The sequence below is a fragment of the Peromyscus leucopus genome, chromosome 20, assembly GCF_004664715.2.
Source record: "Peromyscus leucopus breed LL Stock chromosome 20, UCI_PerLeu_2.1, whole genome shotgun sequence".
Taxonomy (NCBI): domain Eukaryota; kingdom Metazoa; phylum Chordata; class Mammalia; order Rodentia; family Cricetidae; genus Peromyscus; species Peromyscus leucopus.
The window spans coordinates 44006915-44030690 of NC_051080.1; the positions used below are offsets into that span (position 1 = coordinate 44006915).

At 49.0% G+C, this 23776-nt stretch overlaps 1 protein-coding gene across 1 annotated transcript in view; it reads right to left on the reverse strand.

Moving 5' to 3' along the window:
* Snx31 (sorting nexin 31) overlaps positions 1 to 23776 on the reverse strand; it is a 50911-nt gene that overhangs the window by 21982 nt on the left and 5153 nt on the right. Inside the window, exons 3-8 of the mRNA XM_028884495.2 lie at positions 19994 to 20108; positions 17214 to 17278; positions 10282 to 10392; positions 8126 to 8216; positions 5179 to 5266; positions 2212 to 2281 (exon numbers count right to left, since the gene is read on the reverse strand). Coding sequence (XP_028740328.1) covers positions 2212 to 2281; positions 5179 to 5266; positions 8126 to 8216; positions 10282 to 10392; positions 17214 to 17278; positions 19994 to 20108 — 540 coding nt within the window. The remainder of the gene's footprint in view (positions 1 to 2211; positions 2282 to 5178; positions 5267 to 8125; positions 8217 to 10281; positions 10393 to 17213; positions 17279 to 19993; positions 20109 to 23776) is intronic.

Sequence of the window (23776 nt, forward strand, 5' to 3'; positions counted from 1 at the left end):
TGCAATAGATTTAATTCATATGATTTTCTAGAGGTAACTTGACAATATAAATCTAAAACCACATATAAGAATCATAAACATAAGGAGCCAAACACAATAATGCATGACTTTAACCCCAGCATTCAGGAGGCAGAGGCAGGAGGATCTCTGTGAATTCAAAGCCAGTCCGGTCTACAGAGCACCTTCCAGGCCAGCCAGAGCTATATAGTGAGACCCCGTCTTTAAAATTAAAAAGGGGGGGTGGGAAAGTAGGTAGACAAAGCTATTACTGCTGTTGTACATAAAAAATGAGATCATTTACTTTATGACGAGTAGCAAACGCACACAAAGCCTGCGCTCTGAATCTGTGGGTTCCCTATCCTGGGATTAAATAAACTGTGGGGAAAGATTCTCAGGATCAAAGCACAGAATCGTTTCTCACCATCGTTCCCTAAACAATGCATCCAACCACCACCTGCACGACATTTCCACTGGACTCAGTGTTGTAAGTAATCTGAAGGTTTACACTCCACAGGAGAAGGTGCGTAATTTGTGTGGGAATGCTACCCCATTTTATAGAAGGGTCTTGAGCATCCCTGGAGTTTGGTAGCATCTGCTGGAGAGATGGTACCATCCTCCGTGGGCACTGAAAGATGACTGTGGAGTACTGATTATGTGTCAGGCAATATTCTTATGCTTCAAGTCCATCCCTGCCCTGTGAGGTAGTGCATTATGAAATACCCCGAAACAGGAAACTGAGTTGGTGTATAATCAAATGTTTGGTTATGCTAGCTTTCAAAATTATTTAGGACAATTAACCACATGAGTAAAAGTGGCATGCTATTTATACATGATAAGAATACTAAGTTATAAACGAGTATAGTAACAGACTCCAACTTAAAAAAAAATGGAGCCAGGTGGTGGTGGTGCACGCCTTTAATTCCAGCACCCAGTACGCAGAGGCAGGAGAATCTCTTGAGTTCAAGACCAGCCTGGTCTACAGAGTGAGTTGAGGACAGCCAGGGCTATACAGAGAAACACTGTTTCAAAAAACAAAAACCAAACAAACAAAACAGGCTGGAGAGATGGCTCAGCAGTTAAGAACACTGGCTGCTCTTCCAGAGGACCGGGGTTCAATTCCCACACCCACAACTATCTGTGACTCCAGTGCCAGGGGACCTGAAACCCTCACGCAGACATACATGCAGGCAAAACACCAATGCACATAAAATAAAAAGAAATAAATATTAAAAATTTATAAAAATGGGCCTCATGTATTCCACGATGGCCTTGAACTTTCACTTATGATACCAAAGATGACTTTAAGCTTCTAATTCTCCTGCCTCTACCTCCCCTGTGCTGCGGTTACAGGCATGTGCTACCACACCTGCTTTATTTTTATTTCCTGTGTATGAGTGTGTGCCTCTATGTATGTATGTATGTATGTGTGTATGTGTGTATGATGTATGTACATATGTATGATGTATGTATGATGTACATCATGTGTGTGCCTGGTGCCTATAGAGACCAAAAGAGGGTGTCAAAGCCCTGAAAACAGAATTAGAGTTGTGAGCCACCACGTGAGTGCTGGGAGCAACCTGGTTCCTCTGCAGGAGCAGCCAGTGCTCTTTTTTGGTTTGTTTGTTTGTTTTTCGAGACAGGGTTTCTCTGTGTAGCTTTGCGCCTTTCCTGGAACTCACTCTGTAGACCAGGCTGGCCTCGAACTCACAGAGATCCGCCTGGCTCTGCCTCCCGAGTGCTGGGATTAAAGGCATGCGCCACCACCGCCCGGCAGCAGCGAGTGCTCTGGACCCCTGAGCCGCCTCTGCGGCCCCTGCTGTAACCGTCCTGAAGCGTACAGCTAAGTGGACTGACATAGACTTAGTGTCCTGTAATCGTTACCACTGCATACACCAAAACCTTTCACAGTTCCCAACAAAGACTCCAAACCGGAGGAGAGAAGAGGGAGGCAGGTGAATCACCAGTTCCAGGCCATGCTAGGCTCCATAGTGAGGCTGTATTCCAAGCAATACAAACAAACCAAAGAAACAGGGACCACAACAAATCATTGTCCACCCATTAAATTAAATAATGGCTTTCCTTTCAACCCCCCCCCCCCGAGTCCCTGGGCATGTCCACTTAGAGCGTCTCTGTGAATTGCCTCTTCTATGTAGAACTCAACACTAGGGAAAGGTGTACTGTCCCGACCCCAGGGGCCAGTGCCGACCTCACCTGCATGTACAGCAGGTCTCCAGCTGCTCTGCATTCCATCAGAAGGGAGTCCAGGGCCGGGTCCAGGTACCTGTACAATTACACGATCCTGGGTGACGTGTCCAGGGACCTATCCAGGGACAGATGTTCTGGGAAGCCAAGTCCTCCACCCTGGGAGCTGGGTCCCCTTCTCTCATAAACTATATATGCCATTATACTTGCCCAGCCTTTGATTTATGCCTCTATTCCTTCTGTGTCCTTGTCTTATTATCTCTATATTGTGAGTTTTTACCTGGTACCTTCTAGAGTCAAGGTGTCATGTGCGCACACACACACACACACACACACACACACACACACACACACACACACACGGAGAGAGTCAGAGACAGAGAAAGACAGGCAGAGAAAGACAGGCAGAGAAAGACAGGCAGAGAAAGACAAGGAGAGAGAGCGTGCGCACTTTAATGGTGTGCATTCCTGTTCACACTTAGTCCCTATCTCGGCCACCAAGTCCTGCAGTCCATTCCCCATGGCGTAACACCTGCCCTGGCCACCTGCCCCCACATCCACGCTCGCCACCCTGCACCTGGCCGCCCTCTCCTGTCTCTGGAGCAGCTCAGGCACTGCCCCAGGCCAGGCTTTCTGCTCCTTCCTCCTGGTGTGACTCTTCCTGAGCAGCCCTTCCCGTCTTGGGGTCGCAGGAACTGGATCATTTTCCACGCACGTCTGAGGCACCGGGTGGAACACCTCTCCTTTCACGTCCCCTCTGTCTGTCCCTTACCATCCCCACACCAACTCCACACTCCACCACGCTTTCTCTCCCCTTCTCCTCCTCCCCCTCTGGCTTACAAGGCCACTGCCTCAAGTGCCTCCTTCCTGACTTCTCTTTTCTCTGAAAGCCTGCTCTGCAGCAGCAGCTGCAGCACCCCCCTTCTGTGGGCCCTGCTCCCCAGCCTGGCTAGCACCCCTCCTCTGTGCGTGGTCAGCTTCCTGAATGTATCCCAACCATGGCTTTGATCAACTTGTTTTGACACCAGATGAGAAGACTCCAGCCCTAAGCCTAGAGATGCCCTTCTGGGTCTCGGCAGAATGACTTGCAAGTGTCAGGGGATCCATGTCTCTCTGTCAGATGAGGAACACCAGATAAACAGAGATTAGTTGTGAGTACAGTGGCACTCTGAGAATGGACAGAAATGCCAACCGGAGATGTGGGTGGCGTACGACTCACCAGGAGACAGAGCCAAGCAGCTCACCATGTTCAGAGCCTCGCGTGACCACAGAGAGCTGGACCAGACCGTGAAAGGATGAAAGTGGGGTTTGAAGGTCAAGCTCATACTGGTGGAGAGAAGCAACTGAAACATTCCACTAACGTTCCCTTTAGCTACATGTCCACACTCCCCCGAAGGCCCTGAGTGGTTGAGAATTGCATCACAGTTGGACAACCCGGAGACACAGTCCAGGCTTGGGCTCTGAGCTGCCATGGCCAACACCCTCTGGTCTAGAAGGAACCATATCATCACTAGAGAGATGTGCTCAGAGAAGTCCTGGATGAGGAAAAATCCTTAAAACTCCAGCAGGGCCTTCCGCAGAGTCCCGCCCATTGGAATCAGGCAGCTGGGGAGCTGGCCTCCCTGTTGCCACAGGAAAGGCCTCCTGGAGAGAGGGCAGGACACCCAGGGTGTTATCATGTTGTCCCCTTGTGGAACTCTGACCCTCAGCTCCCACCACAGCACTGTGCCTCTTTTCTTCCTATTCGCGAGCAGAAGCAGTCTGCTGGATGCTGGGCTGGCTGGTGACGTGGCGGACTCTCCTCGTCTCTGCATCTGGCCATCTAGGATGTGCCTGTTTGAGGAAGACTTCGGCAGAGCGTAATGTCCAACTCGGGCTTCCGGTGAGGGGAAGGGTTCTCACCCTCCTTTGATGTCCAGTTCTCAGGCAGGATGTGTGAACTTGAGGAGTCTAAGCCCAGGGATTTTCTGTTATTGTGGCTGTTATCTTTCTTATCAATGTGACAATAACAAACTTGGACAGCATTTATTGAGTATGTGGGACCGCTTTAATCTTGACAACAGTCCTCAGAGGATTATTTTCCATTTTACAGATATGTAAACTGAGGTTTAAGGAGCTCAAATAACGTGGCTGGAAGTGTGGTGGGCTGGGACTTCGAGTGTGCCCTCTGATTCCAGGAACAGCCACGCTCAGATGTACCGGAAGCAGTTCCAGAACAGTCTAAACCCTCACATGGAAGCAGAGTCCTTTCCCTTTCTCCGATATCCAAAGCACACGGTTTTAGTGACTTCTCAAACGTTTCTGAGTAGCTGGGGCTATCCCTTCAAAATTCAAAGCCACAAGCTAGACCCAGCAAGATAACATTGGTCAAGTAAATCTCTATCTCTAGATTTCAAGATGCCTTTTTTTTTTTTTTTTTTTAAAGTTTGTATCCTCAGATTAGAGAATAACTGAGCTGGACAGAGCCAGCTTGCGTAGCAATTCAACACAGTCATGATAATAAAGGCTGGGGTCCTTTAAAAGTTTGGTTTAAAGGTTGTAGGCCAGGGTTGGAAAGCACGCTGCCTTTCATTGTGACTTTCTGGTTATTTGTTCTCGGTAGGGCTTCTGTTTCCCGAGAAAATAAGAGCGTTTTCTGCAGAGACACTTGTGTCCTTTTAATCTAGCAATTAAATGTGGGTGGCCCTGACGCGTACCCTTTGGGAATGTGAGCTGAATGCTTAAGGGGTCAAATCCAGTGCAAACCGGCTGAGTGGCCCCTCAGCCTTCAGGGAGTGTCACAGATCCACAGACATCAGATGTGCTTGTAATTATCAACAAATCCTTCAGTTTCTACAGCTCATCATCCATCCCTCAGCAAAGCCGTGGTCATCCGCTCCTGGCCATGATCTGTTTCAGTCCTCTCCACCCCACCTGTCTCTCCAGCCGGTGAGACCGACAGGTTCTCACACAGTGGCTTCTCTCACAAGTACTCACCACTTTCTGAGTCCTATCTTGCAGTCTTCCCGCTCAGAACTCTGAAGACTAGTGGACGGCAGCTCAAAGTCAGCCAGCTTCTTCACAACTAGACGGGGAAAGGCAGCGTGGAGGTCAGGCTCGGCCCGGCTCTGAGTTCCCCCACATCGCATGAAACTGTTCTTTTCAGCCTGTGCCTCGCCCTAGAAACTCCATTTTACAGCTTTTTCTTGTTTTGTTTGTTTGGGTTTTGTTTGTCGTTTCACTGTTTGTTTTGTTTTGAGGGCTGATGATGTCGCCACCATCTGCCTTGCATCACCCACCCAGCACAGACTGAGAAATGACATTTCTTCACGGGGCGGGGGGGCGCTGCCCTGTCAGGATGAATTGAGGCTGTGGGGGCACATGGGCATATTAAAATCATATTGGGAAACAAGGCTCCACAACTTATTAGACACAACACACCAAGCAAAGGGTGGAACTCCTTCACCTGGATCCCATAAAGTGGTTGATACCTCCTGGCTCTGCTCTGGGTCCACTTCTGCCGCCCCTCTCTGCAGCCAAGTGCATCCTTACTCTCAACCCTGGCTCCTGAGACCTGGTCCACAGCGAAGCATCCTCCCTCAGCTGGTTCGGCTTTCTATCTTGGCAGCACTGACTCCACGGCATTTCTGTTACCATCTCTTCAACCTCTGTACTCCCTCGCCTTCTCTCTAATTTGTACTCATTATGGAAACCACATATAGAAAATACAGAGATGAATTAGCTGTGTTCTGTGTGATGTATGATATGAGCATTAATATTAGTAATTAAGATAAGGAGCCCAGAAAGCTACCTTCGCCAGGTTACCCGGGCAGGCAGGGTAACCCAGCAGATCGCGACCACTGAAACCGCTGCTCCTTGTGAACTTAGTGTCTGTCATTCCATAAAACCTGACATTGTGATAAAGCACAAACGTGTTTGTCTGGTTCTGGAATAGTGTGCTCATGACAGGCGGTCCTACCTGGTAGAAACAGCACACACAGTTTACAAACAGCTTTCAAATGAGAGGGCAAGGCAGTATTATTGGGGGTAGGAAGGAACAAAAATACTCTCTTGCATGTGTATGCATTTTCAGCTTTCTGAAAGTCATCCCAAAAAAGTGAATGCTATTTAATTCTCATCAAGTCCCAGCACATTGGGTAAGGTATTTTACCCTGGGGTTCAGATGAAGAGCTAGGTCCAGGGGTACCAGCACCACTCCAGGACTCCACAGCCCCTGGGGTACAGCCTACCCCAAGTCCTTTGAGTTCCAACTCAAAAGCACCTGCTATCAAGTAACTGATAGCATTTCACAGCTTTAAAGGCCTTGCGTCATCTAGAACCCAGGGAGAGAGAGCAAAAGTCCCAGGCAGACTGTCGTCTTTCACTGTTGGGATTTTAGAAAGAATCTAAGCACTCATACACCATCCACATTTCATAGCAAATACTCTGTATCGAGGATCTGTGTGTTCGTGGGGTGTCTGACTTGGTACAGAGTCTAGCACCTCATCAACCAGGAGGCTGTGGCACGGCCAGTCCCAAGGCCAGGAATGGCGATGAGAGGACCCCAAGGTTAGGACCACAGTAGACACCAGAGGAGGTGCAGGTAGTGTACCAGCCTTAGAGTTAGGTTTGACTACAGCACTAGTGATGGTTAACGCCTCTCCTTCTCTCTCCCTCTCACTGTGTGCACGCGTGTGTGCGCGTGTGTGCGCGTGTGTGCGTGCGTGTGTGTGTGTGTGTGTGTGTGTGTGTGTGTATGTGTGTGCGCGTGCGTGTGCGTGCGTGCGTGTGTGTTTCCAGATACAATTACATCACAGAGGGACTGGCGTAATGCACAGCTTCATTCCTTCTTGGATTCATAATACAATGGCATTGGAAGGGGGTAAGAGGGCGGCCGCGTTGGGGAAAGTGGACCTGGGCGCGTGCCTTTGTTTTGTTTTCCCTCCCTACTCTTTTTCTCTGTTTCCGGCACTCTGCCCCCTGTCTGTCACGATGTGAACTGCTCTGCCCTGACCCCTATGGGCCACGATGTGAACTGCTCTGCCCTGCCCCTGCCACAATGTGAACTGCTCTGCCCTGCCCCCTGTCTGTCACAATGTGAACTGCTCTGCCCTGCCCTCTGTCTGTCACAATGTGAACTGCTCTGCCCTGCCCCCTATAAGCCACGATGTGAACTGCTCTGCTCTGCCCCCTGTCTGCCATGATGTGAACTGCTCTGCCCTGCCCCTGACTGTCACAATTGAATGCTCTGCCTGCCCTGTCTGCCACGATGTGAACTGCTCTGCTCTGCCCCCTGTCTGCCATGATGTGAACTGCTCTGCCCTGCCCCCTGACTGTCACAATGTGAACTGCTCTGCCCTGCCCCCTGTCTGCCACGATGTGAACTGCTCTGCCCTGCCCCCTGTCTGCCACGATGTGAACTGCTCTGCCCTGCCCCCTGTCTGCCACGATGTGAACTGCTCTGCTCTGCCCCTGTAGCTTGAGTTAAATACTTTCATTCCTCCCTGTCATGGGAAAATAAATCATTCTTCCCTACGTTGTTTCTGTCAGGCATTATGTCACCGTAATGTGAAGTTGAAATGACGTACCACCTGTCTACGGACTGCTTGTCCCCTCTCTCTGAGCAATGACACAATCTTCCATTTTCCAAAGCTCTGTTTGTTTAAGACAGGGTCTCACTGTAGCTCTGACTGTCCTGGAATTCATTATGTAGGACCAAGATATCCTTAAACTCTCAGAGATCCGTCTGCTTCTGCCTCTGAGTGCTGGGATAAGCAGTGAGCACCACCGTTGGCTACATTTCCCGAATCTTTGATCTGGGGCTGAGAACAGTAGAAACCGTGACCTGGGGGAGCGGCCAGTCCCTTGCGGGTGCCCCACACACCTCAGGGCCAAGCCCCTGCTCACACCTGTGCATCTCCTTTGTTCCTCTTTCCCATCTTACCAGAGATCTTGCCCTCTGGGAAACACCGGATGAGAAAAAGGCCGAAGTAGCCCAAGAGTTCTGGATACAGTCCGAGTTTGTGCGCCACCACCTTGGCCAGGAACAAGCAAAGCGGGAATATTAGGCTAATGGCCACACTTCCAGGCTGTGGTGGCAAGACCGGAAGGGACCAGTGCACACCAACAGCAAATGCTTTTGCAGGCCAGCAGACATTCAAAGAAACATTTTGTAATCTAACAATCATCCATCTTTGTTACAGTTTGAATCTGAAATGGTCTCCACAGGCTCATGCATTTGAACTCTTGGTCCCCAGCTGGTGGTACTGCATTTAGGAAATATGGACACTTTTGGACATGGAGCCATTGTAAATTTGTGGGACTGAGGCTGGTTATGGGCCAGTTTTACTTTTAGCCCAGATTCTCTATGCTGTGTTGTAGAATAATCCTTCTGTACACTGTGAAAATGTGTTGTTCTCATTGCTAATAAACAGCTGATTGGCCAATAGCTAGGCAGGATTTTCAGGGCAGGGAGAATGCTGGGAAGAAGGACAGAGTCTGAGGAATTTCGAGCCAGACTTGGAAGAAGCAACATGGGAATTTCATAGATGAAGTAAACAAGTCTCAAGGCAGCACATAGATGAATAGAAATGGGTTAATTTAAGTTGTGAGAGCTGACTGGAGACAAGACTAAGCTGTCGGCCAAACATTTATAATTAATAAGTCTCTGAGTGGTTATTTGGGAGCGGCTGCCAGAACACTGAGAAACTCCACCTGAAATCCTGGTCTGCTGGGATGTGAGAAGTCACAGCTGTACATTTCTGTCATCATGAGCTTCACCATGATGGACTACACCCTCCCAAACCAGGAACCAAAAGAAAGCTTCCTCCCTGAAACTGTTCCTGTTGGGGCATTGAGAGAAGTAGCTAATGAAACATTCATTCTAGAAATCTTGGGAAGATAGGAAATTAGAGTGAGTAAAATCAAAACTAGTGTCACTGCAGTGGACACACTGGCCTCTACTGAGGCTGGTTGCTCTGTCTTGAATTTGGACATATATCCTGGATTATTCCAGTGCTTATCATCTGATGGAGGATGGCAGCATTCTCCACAAACATCTGTTTTCTGTGACATCCAGCCCTGGGCTTGCACTTCCTGTGTGCACCAAGCACAAGGCATCTCCCGCTGTTCAGTGGTGTATAAAAATGTGCGGTACTCTCCGTTGACACACAGGCCTGCTTCTCTTTGCTGCCTTCTGCCATGGTCAAGTGTAATTTACCATGGCTTTGGTCCAGTGTAAACTTCGGATACCATTAAGTGTAACTTACTACGGCCTTGGAGCCATGGAGACCTCCGACTCTAGGTCCAGCATGCTCCTCTTTGACATCAGCTGGCTTTCATTTCAATATCTGTGGCTTCATATTTACCACAAATGCTGACCTCACAAAAATGTACCTCCATTCACTTTCTCTCAGCAGGGACCACAGGCCACCCCTCTCCTCCACCTAGTCTACACATTTAAGACTGGGGAAGACAGCGATCCCTCTGCAACCCAGCTGGGCAGAGGGATCCGGCCCAGGAGGCAGAGCTGCTGAGAGCCACATCTGAAGCGGGAGAATGTTCTTTGTCGTCCTCAAAATTTCTCAAACTCAGGTACCCTTGGTACCCAGCATGAGACCCTATGGAATGAAGCTCCTGGGGCTTCCTATGTATGAGAGAAGTCTTCAAGAAAGACTGCCTGCCCTGCCAAGAAAGAAATGCCCCTGTCACTCTCTGCCAGGCGTGACCTGCCACTACCCACTGGGTATGACCTCTGCCAGGCACCACCCTCCTTCCTGCTGCCGGCCATGTGACATCCTGAGACAGAGGCTTCTGCATATTACCAGGGCCCAGCCTGGTGAATGCCAGGGAAGTAGCCACAACCTTAGGAAAACCTCAGAAGCCTCAGGAAGGGTAAAATGAAGGAGGCCCTGAGGATGGGCTGTATCTTGGCCTCCTCGGTCAGTTTCCCTTCGTGGGTGATTTATAAGCAGTACCTCTGCAGATCATCCACAGAGTAAAAGGACAGACAGGGGACTTCTGGAAGGTAATCACATTCAAGTCTCTGCCTCATAAGACCTGCTTCTGCACTTCCTGGAGCCGAAACTAAACCAAGTTTACCTCGAGAACCCTTTCCGCTGTATCCGATGTTAGAACCTCCACGTTAATGCTCCTTCCGTTGGGCAGAAATACAGCCAGAGCAGTTTTCTGGGTGGTGATGTTCAATGTGTGCTATAAATAAAAAGACAGCCATCAGTTTCCACACCCAGCACAGAGGGAGCCAGCAGTCCTTGCCTGTGCCCGCCGTGGGCAGGGCCCCTGTGTGCCCGCCCCCCCCCCCCCCCCTGTGCCCGCCGTGGGCAGGACCCCTGTGTGCCCGCCGTGGGCAGGGCCCCTGTGCCCACCGTGTGCAGGAGATAGCACTCAACGAAACGAACACCCAGCGTGGAATTTAAAGGATGTTCTTGGTGGGGCAGAGTAGAGGTGAAGAGGGGCCAGAAGAGGAGCCGAGGCAATAGCGTGAAGTCCGAATTGCTTCCAAATACCAACAGAGCATCCATTTGGGAGGGAAAAAATCTTTTGATAAGAACTATCTACATCTTGCTTAAGTAATCTCAGAATTAACTCGTTTTAGATACTTCTAAGCACCCCTAAAAGTCTAGCTCTCGGGTGACACTCTGTATGGGTAAGGCTTTCCACCACAGTGACCAATTCCACCCTCACCCCTTTTACAAGACAGGATCTCACTCTGTAGCCCAGGCTGGCCTGGAACTCACAGGGTCAGCCTGCCTCTGCCTCCTGAGTGCTGGAGTTAAAGGTGTGCGCCACCATCCCTAGCTCAACTTCCCAGTGCCTGAACACCAGATAGGCAGCTAGAAATTCAACCTAGTGCTGACGTGATTTGCCTAGCATTAGCATAAGACACCGAGTTAAGGTTTCAGGGCAACAAAATTGCAACACCTGGCAAGTCCAGGCTACCCAGCTTTTGTTTCAGATTCATGGGGGTTGGGGTGGGGAATGGGGGTGGGTTTCAAGACTCACTCTCAACTCCATCATTTTCTAGGATGACTTGAAGGATCTGGAGAAACAGCTTCCTTTACTGCCAGCATATTGTTTGTTTGTTTGTTTGTTTGTTTTTAATGTGCATTAGTGTTTTGCCTGCATGAGTGTCTGTGTGAGGGTGTCAGACCTTGGAGTTACAGACAGTTGTGAGCTGCCATGTGGTTGCTGGGAATTGAACTCAGGTACATTTGGAAGAGCAGTCAGTGCTCTTAATCTCTGAGCCATGTCTCCAGTCCCTGCCAGCATATTGTAAATGGGATGACAGGGAAAGCTAAATGGAAGAGACACTCATGGTTGTGGGGCCTCGGTGTCTCCCCAGCACCTCCATGTCTTCAGCACTCTGGAAGTTCTCTCAACTCCACTGTTTTGGGGTCTTGTGGAGGTTCCACTGTCCCTGGCAAGAGACTCTGTGTCAACCTAGACGGATCCCTTCCGCTTTCCATACCTCATTCCTTCGGGTCTACAGTAAGGGTTATAACAGTGTCCTCCTCAGGAAACTGTGGCAAGGGCTCAGGAGGGGACGCTCGAGGAATGTGGAGCAGAGCTCATCACGGGCATTAGACATTCAGGTGCCACGGACATTGCTTTCCTGTTAGAGGTAGGATTGAGGAGAAAGCCGCACAGCTTTGATTTCACTTAGTGGCGACAGATATTAAATGAAGGCATCAAGGGCGCTCCAGGCACTCGGTTGATAGAATACGAAAGCTCCAGGTTTGACCCCAGTGCCATAGAAACTGTACAGTGGAGGCTGGAGAATCAGAAGTTCACAGTGTTCCTTCTTGAGAACACTGAGCAAGTTCAGGTATGAACTCACACGGTCCACACTTCTGCTGCTTCAATGATGTGCCCCAATCATCTCTCTCCAGGGTCCCAGTGTTCCCAACAAGAGCCCAGTAGGGAAAACTTCCTAAGTGAGTAAGACGCTGTCCTAAGTTCCCAGGGGTGAGGGGCTCTTAACGCCTCCCTTGTTCTCAACTGTCCTTCTCAGGGCTCCGAGGAACACTGTGGTTGGTCGAGCAGGTGGGTGAAGAGATCTTCAGTCTACAGACTTCGGTCTTGCCTTTCAAAGTCCGTTTGTCTCTAAAGCGTCCGTGAACGAAGATCCAGAGCATTGTTAGCTGATGAGTGAAGTCTGGACACACAAGGCCAGGAAAATTGCATGGAGGTTCAGGGAGCGGTGTCCACCAGGAATACCTAACAGTGCGGAGGACCAGGGACTCTGAATCCAGGCTCTGTGGATTTGGGTCCAGATCTTCTGCTGGACTAGAAGCACGTCAACTTCAAATAACCTCTCTCTACACATCATGAGCAATAACGGGGTGCAAGGAACCCGGCACACCAAACACCTCTTTAGGGCCAACCCCCTTTTACTTTTGCAGCTGGGCTTTTGCTGTCCTCGATGGAACTTTTCCCAGAAGGGCTCCTAGATGGTCACACCGGTTCCATACGCATGTCCCTGCCCAGAGGCAAGGAGACGCTCTCCCAGAAGGGACCACACGATGATTTGGCCTATGGCACTGCACTTACCAGATGCAGTGCAAATATCCAGGTGGCTAAGCTGCCTTGTGCCACTCGGTGGGACGCGCTCGGTGGAGACCCGCTCCGTGGGACCCGCTCCGTGGGACCCGCTCGGTGGCTCCACCGTGTGGCAGACCCACACACCCCTGCTTATCATGGTTCTTCAGTCTCCCACCAGCCTGCAGGAGCAACCTCACTGTGCGAGCTCAGACATCCCTTCACTTCCACACTGATGACATCTGTGTGTTGCTGCTAATCCATTACCCAGCTGTGGGTCAGCCAGTGAGCTGGGGTACAGTGAGCTGCAGACCCACCCTCCGTGGGAACCAATTACTGCTTCCCCTTTACAAGTATCAGCCCAGAGCACACACCCCCAACACACACACACACACACACACACACACACATGCGCACGCGCGTGCGCCTCCAGATTCTGTTGTTTTTATCCCCAACAAGAGGCAGAGCATATATATATTTTTTTTTTTTTTTTTTTTTTTTTTTTAGTATTATTATATATATATACTCTGTCATGCCCACTCTAGGAACCTTGAAGACATCACCTTTTTAACATCATCTTCCCAAGCATGGCCCCTCCTCTCTAGATCTCACATAACCTCATAGAAAACAACAGCATGTCCAGACTTCCTTCAGGTAAGTGGTCGTTAGAGACAGCAGGCCCCTGCTGTGCCAGGGCTGAGGGGATGAACATCTGGACAGGTTGATAACGCTCTCCAGGAATGTGGCCAAAGTGCTGAGCCTGAGTGTCTACCCGTGGGACACCGCAGCACAGGCAGGGCCTGGTCCATTTATTTATACACCTAGAGACTTTTTCTGTCACCCCAAGTCGACAGAGTCCATGAGTCAGTCTGAGCATTGTCTTCTGTCTCTAGTGAAGTGCTGATTAACAGCAACCCCTTAAGACATATTTGTTGAGTGTAGAACATACAAAGAGATAAAACAAGACATGGTATCTAACAGGACCACCTTGCTGATTCAAACTTAATTTTCTTTTCAAGTTTTTATATAAACCTCTTTTAAAGACACCGTCAGGAATGAGGCTTCCTCTGCCCTGCTCGCCTTTTGGAGGTATGGTGAAAACAAGGAAAAGGAGAGCCATCTTTGAAAACTGGAAAACAGTCCCAGGCCTGAGCCCAGGGCACTCTGGGTGCCTGTTCAGCACAGCCAAATGGACCCGTCAGGACACCAGCAAAGGAGCCAATCCAGTCCACATAAGCTGTCTGGGGCAGTTCATCCCAAGGGCTTAGCCAAGAACATGGCTCAGGGGCCATCTGAAGAGGTGTGGTCCCTAAAGACTACCTTCCAGCAGGTGCAGGAAGAGGAAACGAGCCTGGCATCAGCCACAAGAGTGCTGACCTCCTGCGTGGTAGCAGTATGCGGCCACCAGTGCTCAGAGCGTTTTGGTTTAATCCTCCAAGTGACCCGAAACAGGAGCTCGGCTCCCCGTTTTCCAGCTGGAGAAACTGACGTGCAAAGAAACTAAATAAACCCAGTGCTGTTGTCACGTGTGATCCTAGCAGTTGGGATGCAGAAACAAGATTGCAAGTTCAAGGCCAGCCCGTGATCTAGTGAGCCCTGTAGAAGAGAAAGGAGACTGGGAAATGGGAAAGAGAGGAGGAGAAGGAAACGGAGAAGTCATAGGAAAAGGAAGGGGAGGGAAGAGGATTGTTTGAATACATCATCCCAAGTCACAGAAGTCAAAATATCATCCATTGCTTGCTCCTGAGCCAGATTCACCATCACCAAGCCGGATCTGCAGCTGCTCATCTGAGTGGACAGAAGCATTTGAAATGCAGGTCACTGGAAGAGACGCGTGGCTTATGCATCACTACTGGAGAGACCAGGCTGCGGGGATCTTAGGACAGAGCAATTAATGAGAAAAGGCTCAGAAACAAGACCCAAGATCCAGGAATACCAACACCAGCGACTCTGTCATTCTCCAGCCATACGTATCAGCCAATGGCTGCTCAGGAGACAAGGACCAATGAGCTGTCAGGACCTGGGCTTTGCTCAATCAAAAACAAAAGCTGCAAGAGGGGAAAGCGTGACCAGCGTGACGTGACGTGATGTGGCGTGACGTGACGTGACGACATGCTGCAGAGGAGGCGTTAGCCCATGCAGACAGGGGTGGTGGAGGGACTGGGAAGAACAACGCGTCTCCATATGAAGTCCTCAAAGAGTGGGAGGCTCCAGCCTTAGCTGGGGAAATGAGTCTAAAAGTGAGCTGGCAAAGCTCGTGGGCAAACAATGGAAAAGAAAAAGTCGTTGCCAGAGTGAAAATTAATCAGAACACAGAAAAGAGACACCACAAAGCACAGCTTTATACAGAGCTAGAAAGTAAGACTCCCAAGGCCCTAAAACTAGCCAAAAACCCTTTAAAAATTGTTAGAAGAATTAATACAAAACAAAACCCCACAACACTGATAGCCCACAAGAGGTATTTTCTTAAAGCAAGAAAGCAAAAGCTATAATGCACCCCCCAGAAAATAGGTCAAACTTATCTTTATGTGTACTGACATTTAGTGAGCCACAAGAATTCTAGCTTTAAATTTTTTTTATTTTTAATTCTCTGTACGCGCGCACGCGCACACACACACACACACACACACACACACACACACAGTAGCAAGAAGAATGCATGGATCTCCCTGGAACCAGAGTTACAGGCCTGACATGGGTGCTGTGAACCTAACTAGGGTCCTCTGCTAGAGGAATAATCAATCTTTTCCAGAGAGTCATCTCTCCAAGCCCAGATTTCAAGTTTTAAAAAGCAAATTTTAAGAAGTGTAAGCCTGGCCGGGCAGTGGTGGCACATGCCTTTAATTCCCAGTACTCAGGAAGCAGAGACAGATGGATCTCTGTGAGTTCGAGGCCAGCCTGGTGTACAGAGTGAGTTCCAGGAAAGGCACCAAAACTACACAGAGAAACCCTGTGTCAAGTGTGAGCCAGGCACATTGATGCATGCCGATAACCCTGGCACGTAGGAGGCTGAAGCAGGAGCTTCAGACCAGCATAGGCTACACAATGGGTTGAGAAGAACAGCCTGGAATACACCGGGAGACAATATCTAAAAAGAAAGTGTGTCTGCTATGTGCTTACTTGTAAAAGAAAATGTGTATTCATATTCTTGGACCTGCCCAGATTATCTAGAAAGACTACACACTAAATTGAAAATAAGGGTTTTCCTAGGTAGAGAGACTGTGAGGAAAGCAGAGTTCCTTTGCACCGTGCACATTCTGATGAAGTATCCACCATCACCATTACTACAGCAGCAATCAAAAGAGAGTTTGTGCGTGTTTAAGCCACTGGAACTACGCACAAGGGCTTCAGACGGACCACAGTGGTAGAGCACTTGCCTAGCGTGTGCATAATTGGTCATATCCCCAGCATCATGAAAAAGAAAAGAGTGCTTACAAAATAAAACCACTAGACTGCGGAAGGTTCTGGAGCCATTTCTCTGACTTAACACATGCACATATGTGGACCTTGTGTTAGTAAAACTTCCTGAGTCTTTGCAAGGCTCGTCAAGGTCTCACTCCTCCCCTGTGAGGGCTTAAGATCGTGGTTTGATCTGACAGGAGCCCCTGGCAGGCTGCTGTTTTATGTTTTTGCTTCCTATTTGGGGGTTCTGTTTCTGGAGGCTGTGGACCCCTTAGGAGGGGTGGCCTACCACTAGAGGCGGGCCTTTGGAATTTCCAGTCCAGTCCTGGTTCTGGTGTGTCCTCCGTTCTCTCTACAGTGATATGCACAACCGTTGCCCAGAAGTCTCCAGCCCTTCCCACCTGATGGACCGGAATGATGAGCCAAAGTGAACCTCTCATCCTTGTTTCTGACCTTCATTCTGGTCCTGGCCAGTGAAAGTAATTAAAACAGGAATCTGATCCAACAGTAAGTTACTGTGGAACTTCATTCCCTTTCTGTTCAGTCAAGGTCCCCAGCACAGACACAAAAATGTCTCCACACGTGCAAAGGGAATGAAAGGTGTGGTGTGCTGAACAAATGCTTGCCAAAGTTTCAGCCTAGGCGGTCACTGACCAGTGGCTCCTGGGCCATGGATGGGGAGCTGCTTTATGCCAACCAAGTTAGGAAGACAGACAGACAGACATGCAGGCAGCAGCCAGCAGGGCCTGCTGTCCCGAAGTCTGCACTATGGCTACAGCCCTTGGGTCTCATCTCAGTTATGGGGTCCCTGAGTGCTAAAAACTCCAGCTTTCTCTGCCTTTCTTGAGACCAGCATGGGGATGCATGGCACACAGGCTACGGAACAAGTAGCTAAGCTAAACCGTAAGCCAAAATGTGAGTGACACACGTCATCTCCCATGTAGGATCCGAACCAGAAGCACCTCCAGCTTACTAGAAATGACTCTACTTCACCCAAGTCCAGAAAGTCTGTGCATGCGGGAAGCCGGCAGGCTCTGCACAGGCTGACAGCTCCGCCCAGGAAGGAAGCTTACCATCTGCACCAGTGTTAAAAACTGGGTGAAGACGTCGCTTCTCGTCACACGAGGGTCTGCAGTTACTGAAAAACATGGAAAGCAAGCCAGATCAGCATGGAGCTGTAACTGTGTCTCCCAGGAGTCCTGAGACCTTGCCCTAGCGGTGTGGTCCAGGATGGAAGGGAGAGTTCTCAATGCAGGACACTTGACAGTCTGCGCCCTGGAGGTGGCCTGGACGATATGAGCCCATCTTGACAGTTCAAGACCACAGTGTTCCGGGGAACCTCCCTCTACTCAAGCCGCCCACATGCTCAGCAGCCATCACCCTCTGGGATGATGATGGAACTACTACAAGAAGCAAAAACACATTCCAAGTTGAGTCTAGACAGCCAGTTTGGTAAGACACTTGGCAATCTGAAATTTTTAAGTCTGCCCAAAGCACCAGTTGAGGGTGCCTCATCACGTGACAGGGGCTCTCAAGGGGCTACCCCAGAGACACAGCACGGCTGGGGTGTCGTTCAGTGGCAGAGTGTGCAAGGCTCTGGGTTCAGTCTCCATTATGCGCGCGCGCCCGTGTGTGTGTGTGTGTGTGTGTGTGTGTGTGTGTGTGTGTGTGTGTATGCTGTGTGTACACGTGAGAGCACACATGCTTGAAGATAGTCTTTGCATATGAGTCTGTGTGTTGTATATGTGTGTTCCGGCACATGTCCACACATGTGCATGTGCAGAGGCCAGAGGAAGACACTGTGTGTTGTCCTGGTTAACACTGTCAGTTGTGTTCATCAGAGCCTCAACTAGGAGCTTGGCCTGTGGGCCTGACTGTGGGTAATGTCTTGATTAATAACAGATGGAGGAAGACCTAGACCACTGTAGGTGCGGCCAGGCCAGGCAAGTGGTTCCGGGTCATATAAGAAAGGCAACTCAGGCTTAAAAGTGGCGCACACCTTTAACCTCAGCACTCGGGAGACAGAGGCAGGTGGATCTCTGTGAGTTCGAGGCCAGCCTGGTCTACAGAGCGAGATCCAGGACAGCCAGGACTACACACAAAGACCCTGTCTCAAAAAACCAAAATAGAGAGGGGAGGGGGAGGGAGGGAGAGGGAGAGAGAGGAGGGGGGAGGAAGGGAGAGGGAGAGAGAGAGGAGGGGGGAGGGAGGGAGAGGGAGAGAGAGAGGAGGGGGAGGGAGGGAGAGGGAGAGAGAGAGGAGGGGGGAGGGAGGGAGAGGGAGGGAGAGAGAGGTAGCTCAGTGTGAGGAGCCAGCGAGCACCATTGCTCCATGGTCTCTGCTCCCTCTTCTTGGCCTGGCCTCCCTAGATGATGACTATGATCTGAAAGGGTAAGCTGAAATGACCCTTTCTGCCCCGAGTCACCTGGCTCGGTGTACTTGATTCCAGCAACAGAAGAGAAAGTGGGGCAGGCGCCCTGCCTGTCATCCCTTCATTGAGGCAGGGTCTCTCCCTCCTTCCTCCGGTCTCCACCCTCTCAGTGCTGAGTCTGCACACACGGCCACGAACAGCTTCTACACACATCATGATGGATGCTGGGGACCTGAACCCAGGTCCTTGTTCTTACACAGCAAACACTCTTACCAACTGCACTATCCCTCCAGCCCCGAGAAACTGTTTGTAAAGGGTGTTACTAGCCTGGTGTGGTGGCATGTGCTAGTAATCTCAGCACTTGAGAGGCAGAGGCCGGGGGATCATAGGTTTCAGGCTAGCCTGGGCTACATAGCAAGACCTTATCTCAAAAACAGAACAAACAAATCCTGAGTGATAGTATTGCGGGGAGTAGCTATGGTGTAGAGACAAACTAATTTTATGTTCCTTAGCACAGATTCCTGGGAAAACGGAAAGCTACTGAAAAGCATATTCTCCAACCGGTCCTTAGTACAAGGCACCAGGTGCTGGCCAGCTAAGCACCTTGTGTATTAGTTCATTTAATCTTCAACAGACACCATGGAGCTACTGTGACCTCCATTTTACAGATAAACACCAAGACTCAGAGGAGGTGTCTATCTTGTCTAAGGTCACACAGCAGAAATGGAATTTGATATTAGGTTTAACTCTAAAGTCTAAACTCGAGTTATGACACTGAGCTGTACTGTGTCCTTGCTTGACCTTGTCAGCCTCACAGGGGTCAGAGCAGCTCTTCCAGCATCCATGGTGACACCAAATGACCTGATAAAGACCAAGGTTGAGGTGTCAGGCCAGCACTGTAGTCAACACATACCTACGCTGTGCCCCGAGATTCTTCCTACACCTAAGGTTCAGCTCAGCCCATCATTTTGTCTTCAGGCCCACAGTCAAACCAATACACAACACTCCAGAGTAAATCTTAAACTACTTTAAATACTCTTTTTTTTTTAATGTTTTGTTTTTTTCGAAACAGGTTTTTTCTGGTTAACAGTGCCCTAGCTGTCCTGGAACTCTATTTATTGACCAGACTGGCCTCGAACTCACAGAGATCCACCTGCCTCTGTCTCCCGAGTAAATACTCAATATGAAGAACAGCACTGTAAAATCACACACACAGGAAATATCCAAAATGAGCAGGTATAGAGAGAAACTAGAGTGGCGCCTTCCCGGCCTGGTGGGAGGAGGCTGAAATGGGAAGGAACTGCCGGGGGACAGAAAGTCTCCTGCGGGGTGACGATGATATTCTAAAACTAGATTACGGTACAGTTTGCACAATTACATAAACCACGTTAAAAATGCCAAACACGGGCTTTAAAACAGATGGCTTTTGCGACTGGGAATTTACGCTGCAGTTCAGCTATGAAACAGAGTTCAAGTACCTACCATTCTGCAGGTATCGCTCCAGCTGGTCCCTCCTCTCTTCAGCCATGGTGGCGGTCATTGCCAGATAGTGCTTTGGTGGGAAAGGGGGCAGGCAGTTTCCGAACACTCGTCTCAGCTGAAAGGTCCCAAGACACAGTCAAAGTGAGACCCTAACTCAAGGGTGATGAGACACAGTGCCTTGTCTTGGAGCACTTTCTTTAAAGGGAAAGATAAAACGATCCCTGTTGGCCAAAGGGAGGGAGGAGGAGATTTCCTTTAGGAGGGACACCCTCCGGTGTATGTCCCCCAGACGCCCCACAACATCCAGTCCTGCGTTGGTGACACCAACTATATTTCCATGTTTTTGTGACTGCCCACTACTCATAGCACACATTTCCTTAAATTTATCCTTTATCTGGAATATCAGAGATTATAGTCAGGATTTCTTTTGGGGGGGGTTTGAGACAGGGTTTCTCTGTGTAGTTTTGGTGCCTGACCTGGTTCTCGCTCTGTAGACCAGGCTGGTCTCGAACTCAGAGATCCGCCCGCCTCTGCCTCCCGAGTGCTGGGATTAAAGGCATGTGCCACCACCACTGCCCAACTAGAATTTTTTTTTTTCAATTTTTGATTTGTCTCACTTTGTAGCTCTGGCTGTCCTAGAACTCACTGTAGACCAGGCTGACCTCAAACTCACAGAGATCCTCCTCAGTCTGTCTCCCTAGTCAAATTAAAGGTGTGCGTGAGCATTCTTGGTTCTTTTTACTCTAATTAATGTGGCCACCTAAGGTTAGATATGTGCCTTTCATGTCATTTCTATGGGATGGTGCTAATTACAGAGATCCTGTGAGGCTGGCATAAAGTCCAATAGAATCCCAGGCAGGCCCTCTCTGCCTACCCACCATAGAGACCCCAAAACTGTGGAGGCAATTACTTTTATGAAAGACACATAAAAATAACTTTTAGGGGCTGGAGAGATGGCGTGTAAATTAAGACTACGCTGTGCTCTTACAGAGGACTCGGATTTAACTCCTATCACCCACGTCAGGCAGCTCACAATTGCTCCAAAAGGATCTGATGTTGCTGGCTTCTGCAGGCACCTCCATTCACAGGGGGACGGACACACACACACACACACACACACACACACACACACACTAATAATGATTATATTTAAAGAGAACAAACCAGCCAGAGTCCTGGAGGCTGACCCTGACTGTTCCCGGAGCCCTCAGCTTGAACAGTGGAACCAGCTGTTTAAGGAGAAAGGAGCCAGTGAACAGACGAGACCTTAAATTCCCATTTAATCTTAGTTGCCTTTGCCATAATTATAGTGTGTACCTGGCCATTCCCATGATCGCTAGCTTAAACACACATGGAGAACCTGGTCTCTTCTCTTCACCCCGATACCACAATGCTGGTGCGAGCTAGCATTTGTTTTCTGGATTGTAATAGCAGCCTTCTCGGCAGCCCCTCTGCATCCCTTGTGACCTCTGTCTCCCGACACAGCATCTCAGGTAATGTTTCAAAACTGAGTGGAATCATCACACTGCCTTGAATCCTCTGCGGCATCTCCCCGGCCCCAAGTCAAAGGCAAAATCGTTCCAATGATCCAGAACTCTGACATCTATGTGAATGCAATTAGCCATTTGTAAGTAAAGTTACGCTTCAGTTATTTAAATGAGATAACTTAACGTTGGTTCCTAAGTCATACCAGCCACATTCCACGTGTTTGATGGACAGCAACACGTGTCAAGTTGCTACCAAATTGGTGGAGCACATTTATAGCATCTCCATTGGCACAGAAACTTCTACCAGCCAAATGCTGGTCTGAATATAGAGAGGTTACTAACTGTCTGACAATGAACAAATATGGCTTCCTGCTGCTTATTACTGGGCATTGTTCAGTTCTTAGAGAACCACATTCAAGGCCAGCAGTTACTTTTGATTTAAAGTTTAAAAACATATCCTGTAGAGAATACAAAAGCCACTTTGGGAGACAGTTTGGTAATTTCTTACAGTGTTAAGCATAGTCTCACTCTAGAATCCAGCAGCCACACTGGGAAAATTTTCCTGAACTGGTTTGCAGACCCTGTGCTCACTAATCTGCATGTGGTGCTGGGGAAAAGCTCAGCTGCTAAGAGCACTTGCTGCTCTTCCATAGGACCAGAGTTCGGTTCCCAGCACCTCATCAGCCAGCTCACAACTGCCTGTAACTCCAGAGCAGTGGCTCTGACAGCCTCTTCAGGCCTCCAAAAACACCTGCACACACATCATACACACACACACACACACACACACCACACACACACACATACACCATAACACATCATGCGTGCGCGCATGCGCACATGCGCGCGCGCGCACACACACACACTACACATCACACATAACACACACACACCACACCACACATCACACACACACACACACACACACACCACATCTCACACACATACACATACGTCATATACACATCGTACACACACACACACACACACAACACACACACACACACACCACAAATAAAAGTAAATCTTTAAAAATCTGTGTAGCCAGAAGGTTTCTCTGGTCCCACCCAGCCCTGTGGTCCTGCAGTCACTTATAAAATAATCACTCAGAGGCTTAATATTATTTACACACTGTATGGCCTATGGCAGGCTTCTTGCTAGCTAGCTCTTATATCTTAAACCATTTCTATTCATCTATATGTTGCCACATGGCAGTGGCATTACCAGTCTGCTGGCATCTTGGGCGACAGGCTGGTGTCTCTTCCATCTCTGCCTTTCTTTTTCCTGTCTCTCTCTTGGATTTCCTGCCTGGCTATAACCTGACTTGCCATAGGCCAAAGCAGCTTCTTTATTAATCAGTCATAGCAACACATATTCACAGTGTACAGAAAGACAGCCCACAGCACTTCCCCTTTTCTGTCTAATCAAAAAGGAAGGTTTTAACTTTAACATAGTAAAATTACATAGAACAGTTATCAAGCAGGAATTCCAATTATAATATCTAGTCTATTTGTATTGGCAAAATTAAAGAATTTTATTCTGTCTATATTTGTGAGTCTATGGTTTCAAATTTGCTTGTAGATGTTTGTGACAGCTTTATCTCTAACCCTGTAGATATGTCCTTCAAAATATGAAGGATAAGCAGTGATCTATTCCTACAATAAAATATTGTTCATCCATGAAAAGAAATAAACTATCCAGCCACAAAGGGATACAAGTAAACTTTCAATGCATGCTGCTAGTGAAAGAATCTAGTCTGGAGAAGCTACTGTATGATTTCAGTTATAAATCTGGAAATTTATCTGGAAAAGGTCACTTGTCACCAGGGCTGTGGGACAGGAGACTACTGAGTAGGTAAAACACACGGGCATTTTAGTGTGGTTAAGCCACCTGTGCGAGCATCTACTCCTGGGGGCGTGATGCGCTACACTTGTGCAGGCATGCTGAACTTTACAGCACGTGCTTGACATACGTGAATGTTTTAAAGATCATTTAAGCAGTCAGGAGAGCCTCGGGGTGGAATGCAGCACGTGACAGCAGAGTCAAGAGCATTACAAACATCTGCTCCACCTCACTGAAGGGAGTGAGGGGAGGCAGTGACCTAAGAACTTCGGGAACGTGTGAGGTCCACAGGAAGAATGCACACAAATCAGCCATGCATGAGCGCTGGACTGCTGATGGAGTCGTTAATTCTCATGCTGCTGTACGGCACACAGACGGCACACACACTCAAGCAAGGAAGCCAACAAGCGGCAAGCAGTCGGATTTCTCACTGCTGTAGTGAGTTGACAGGTAA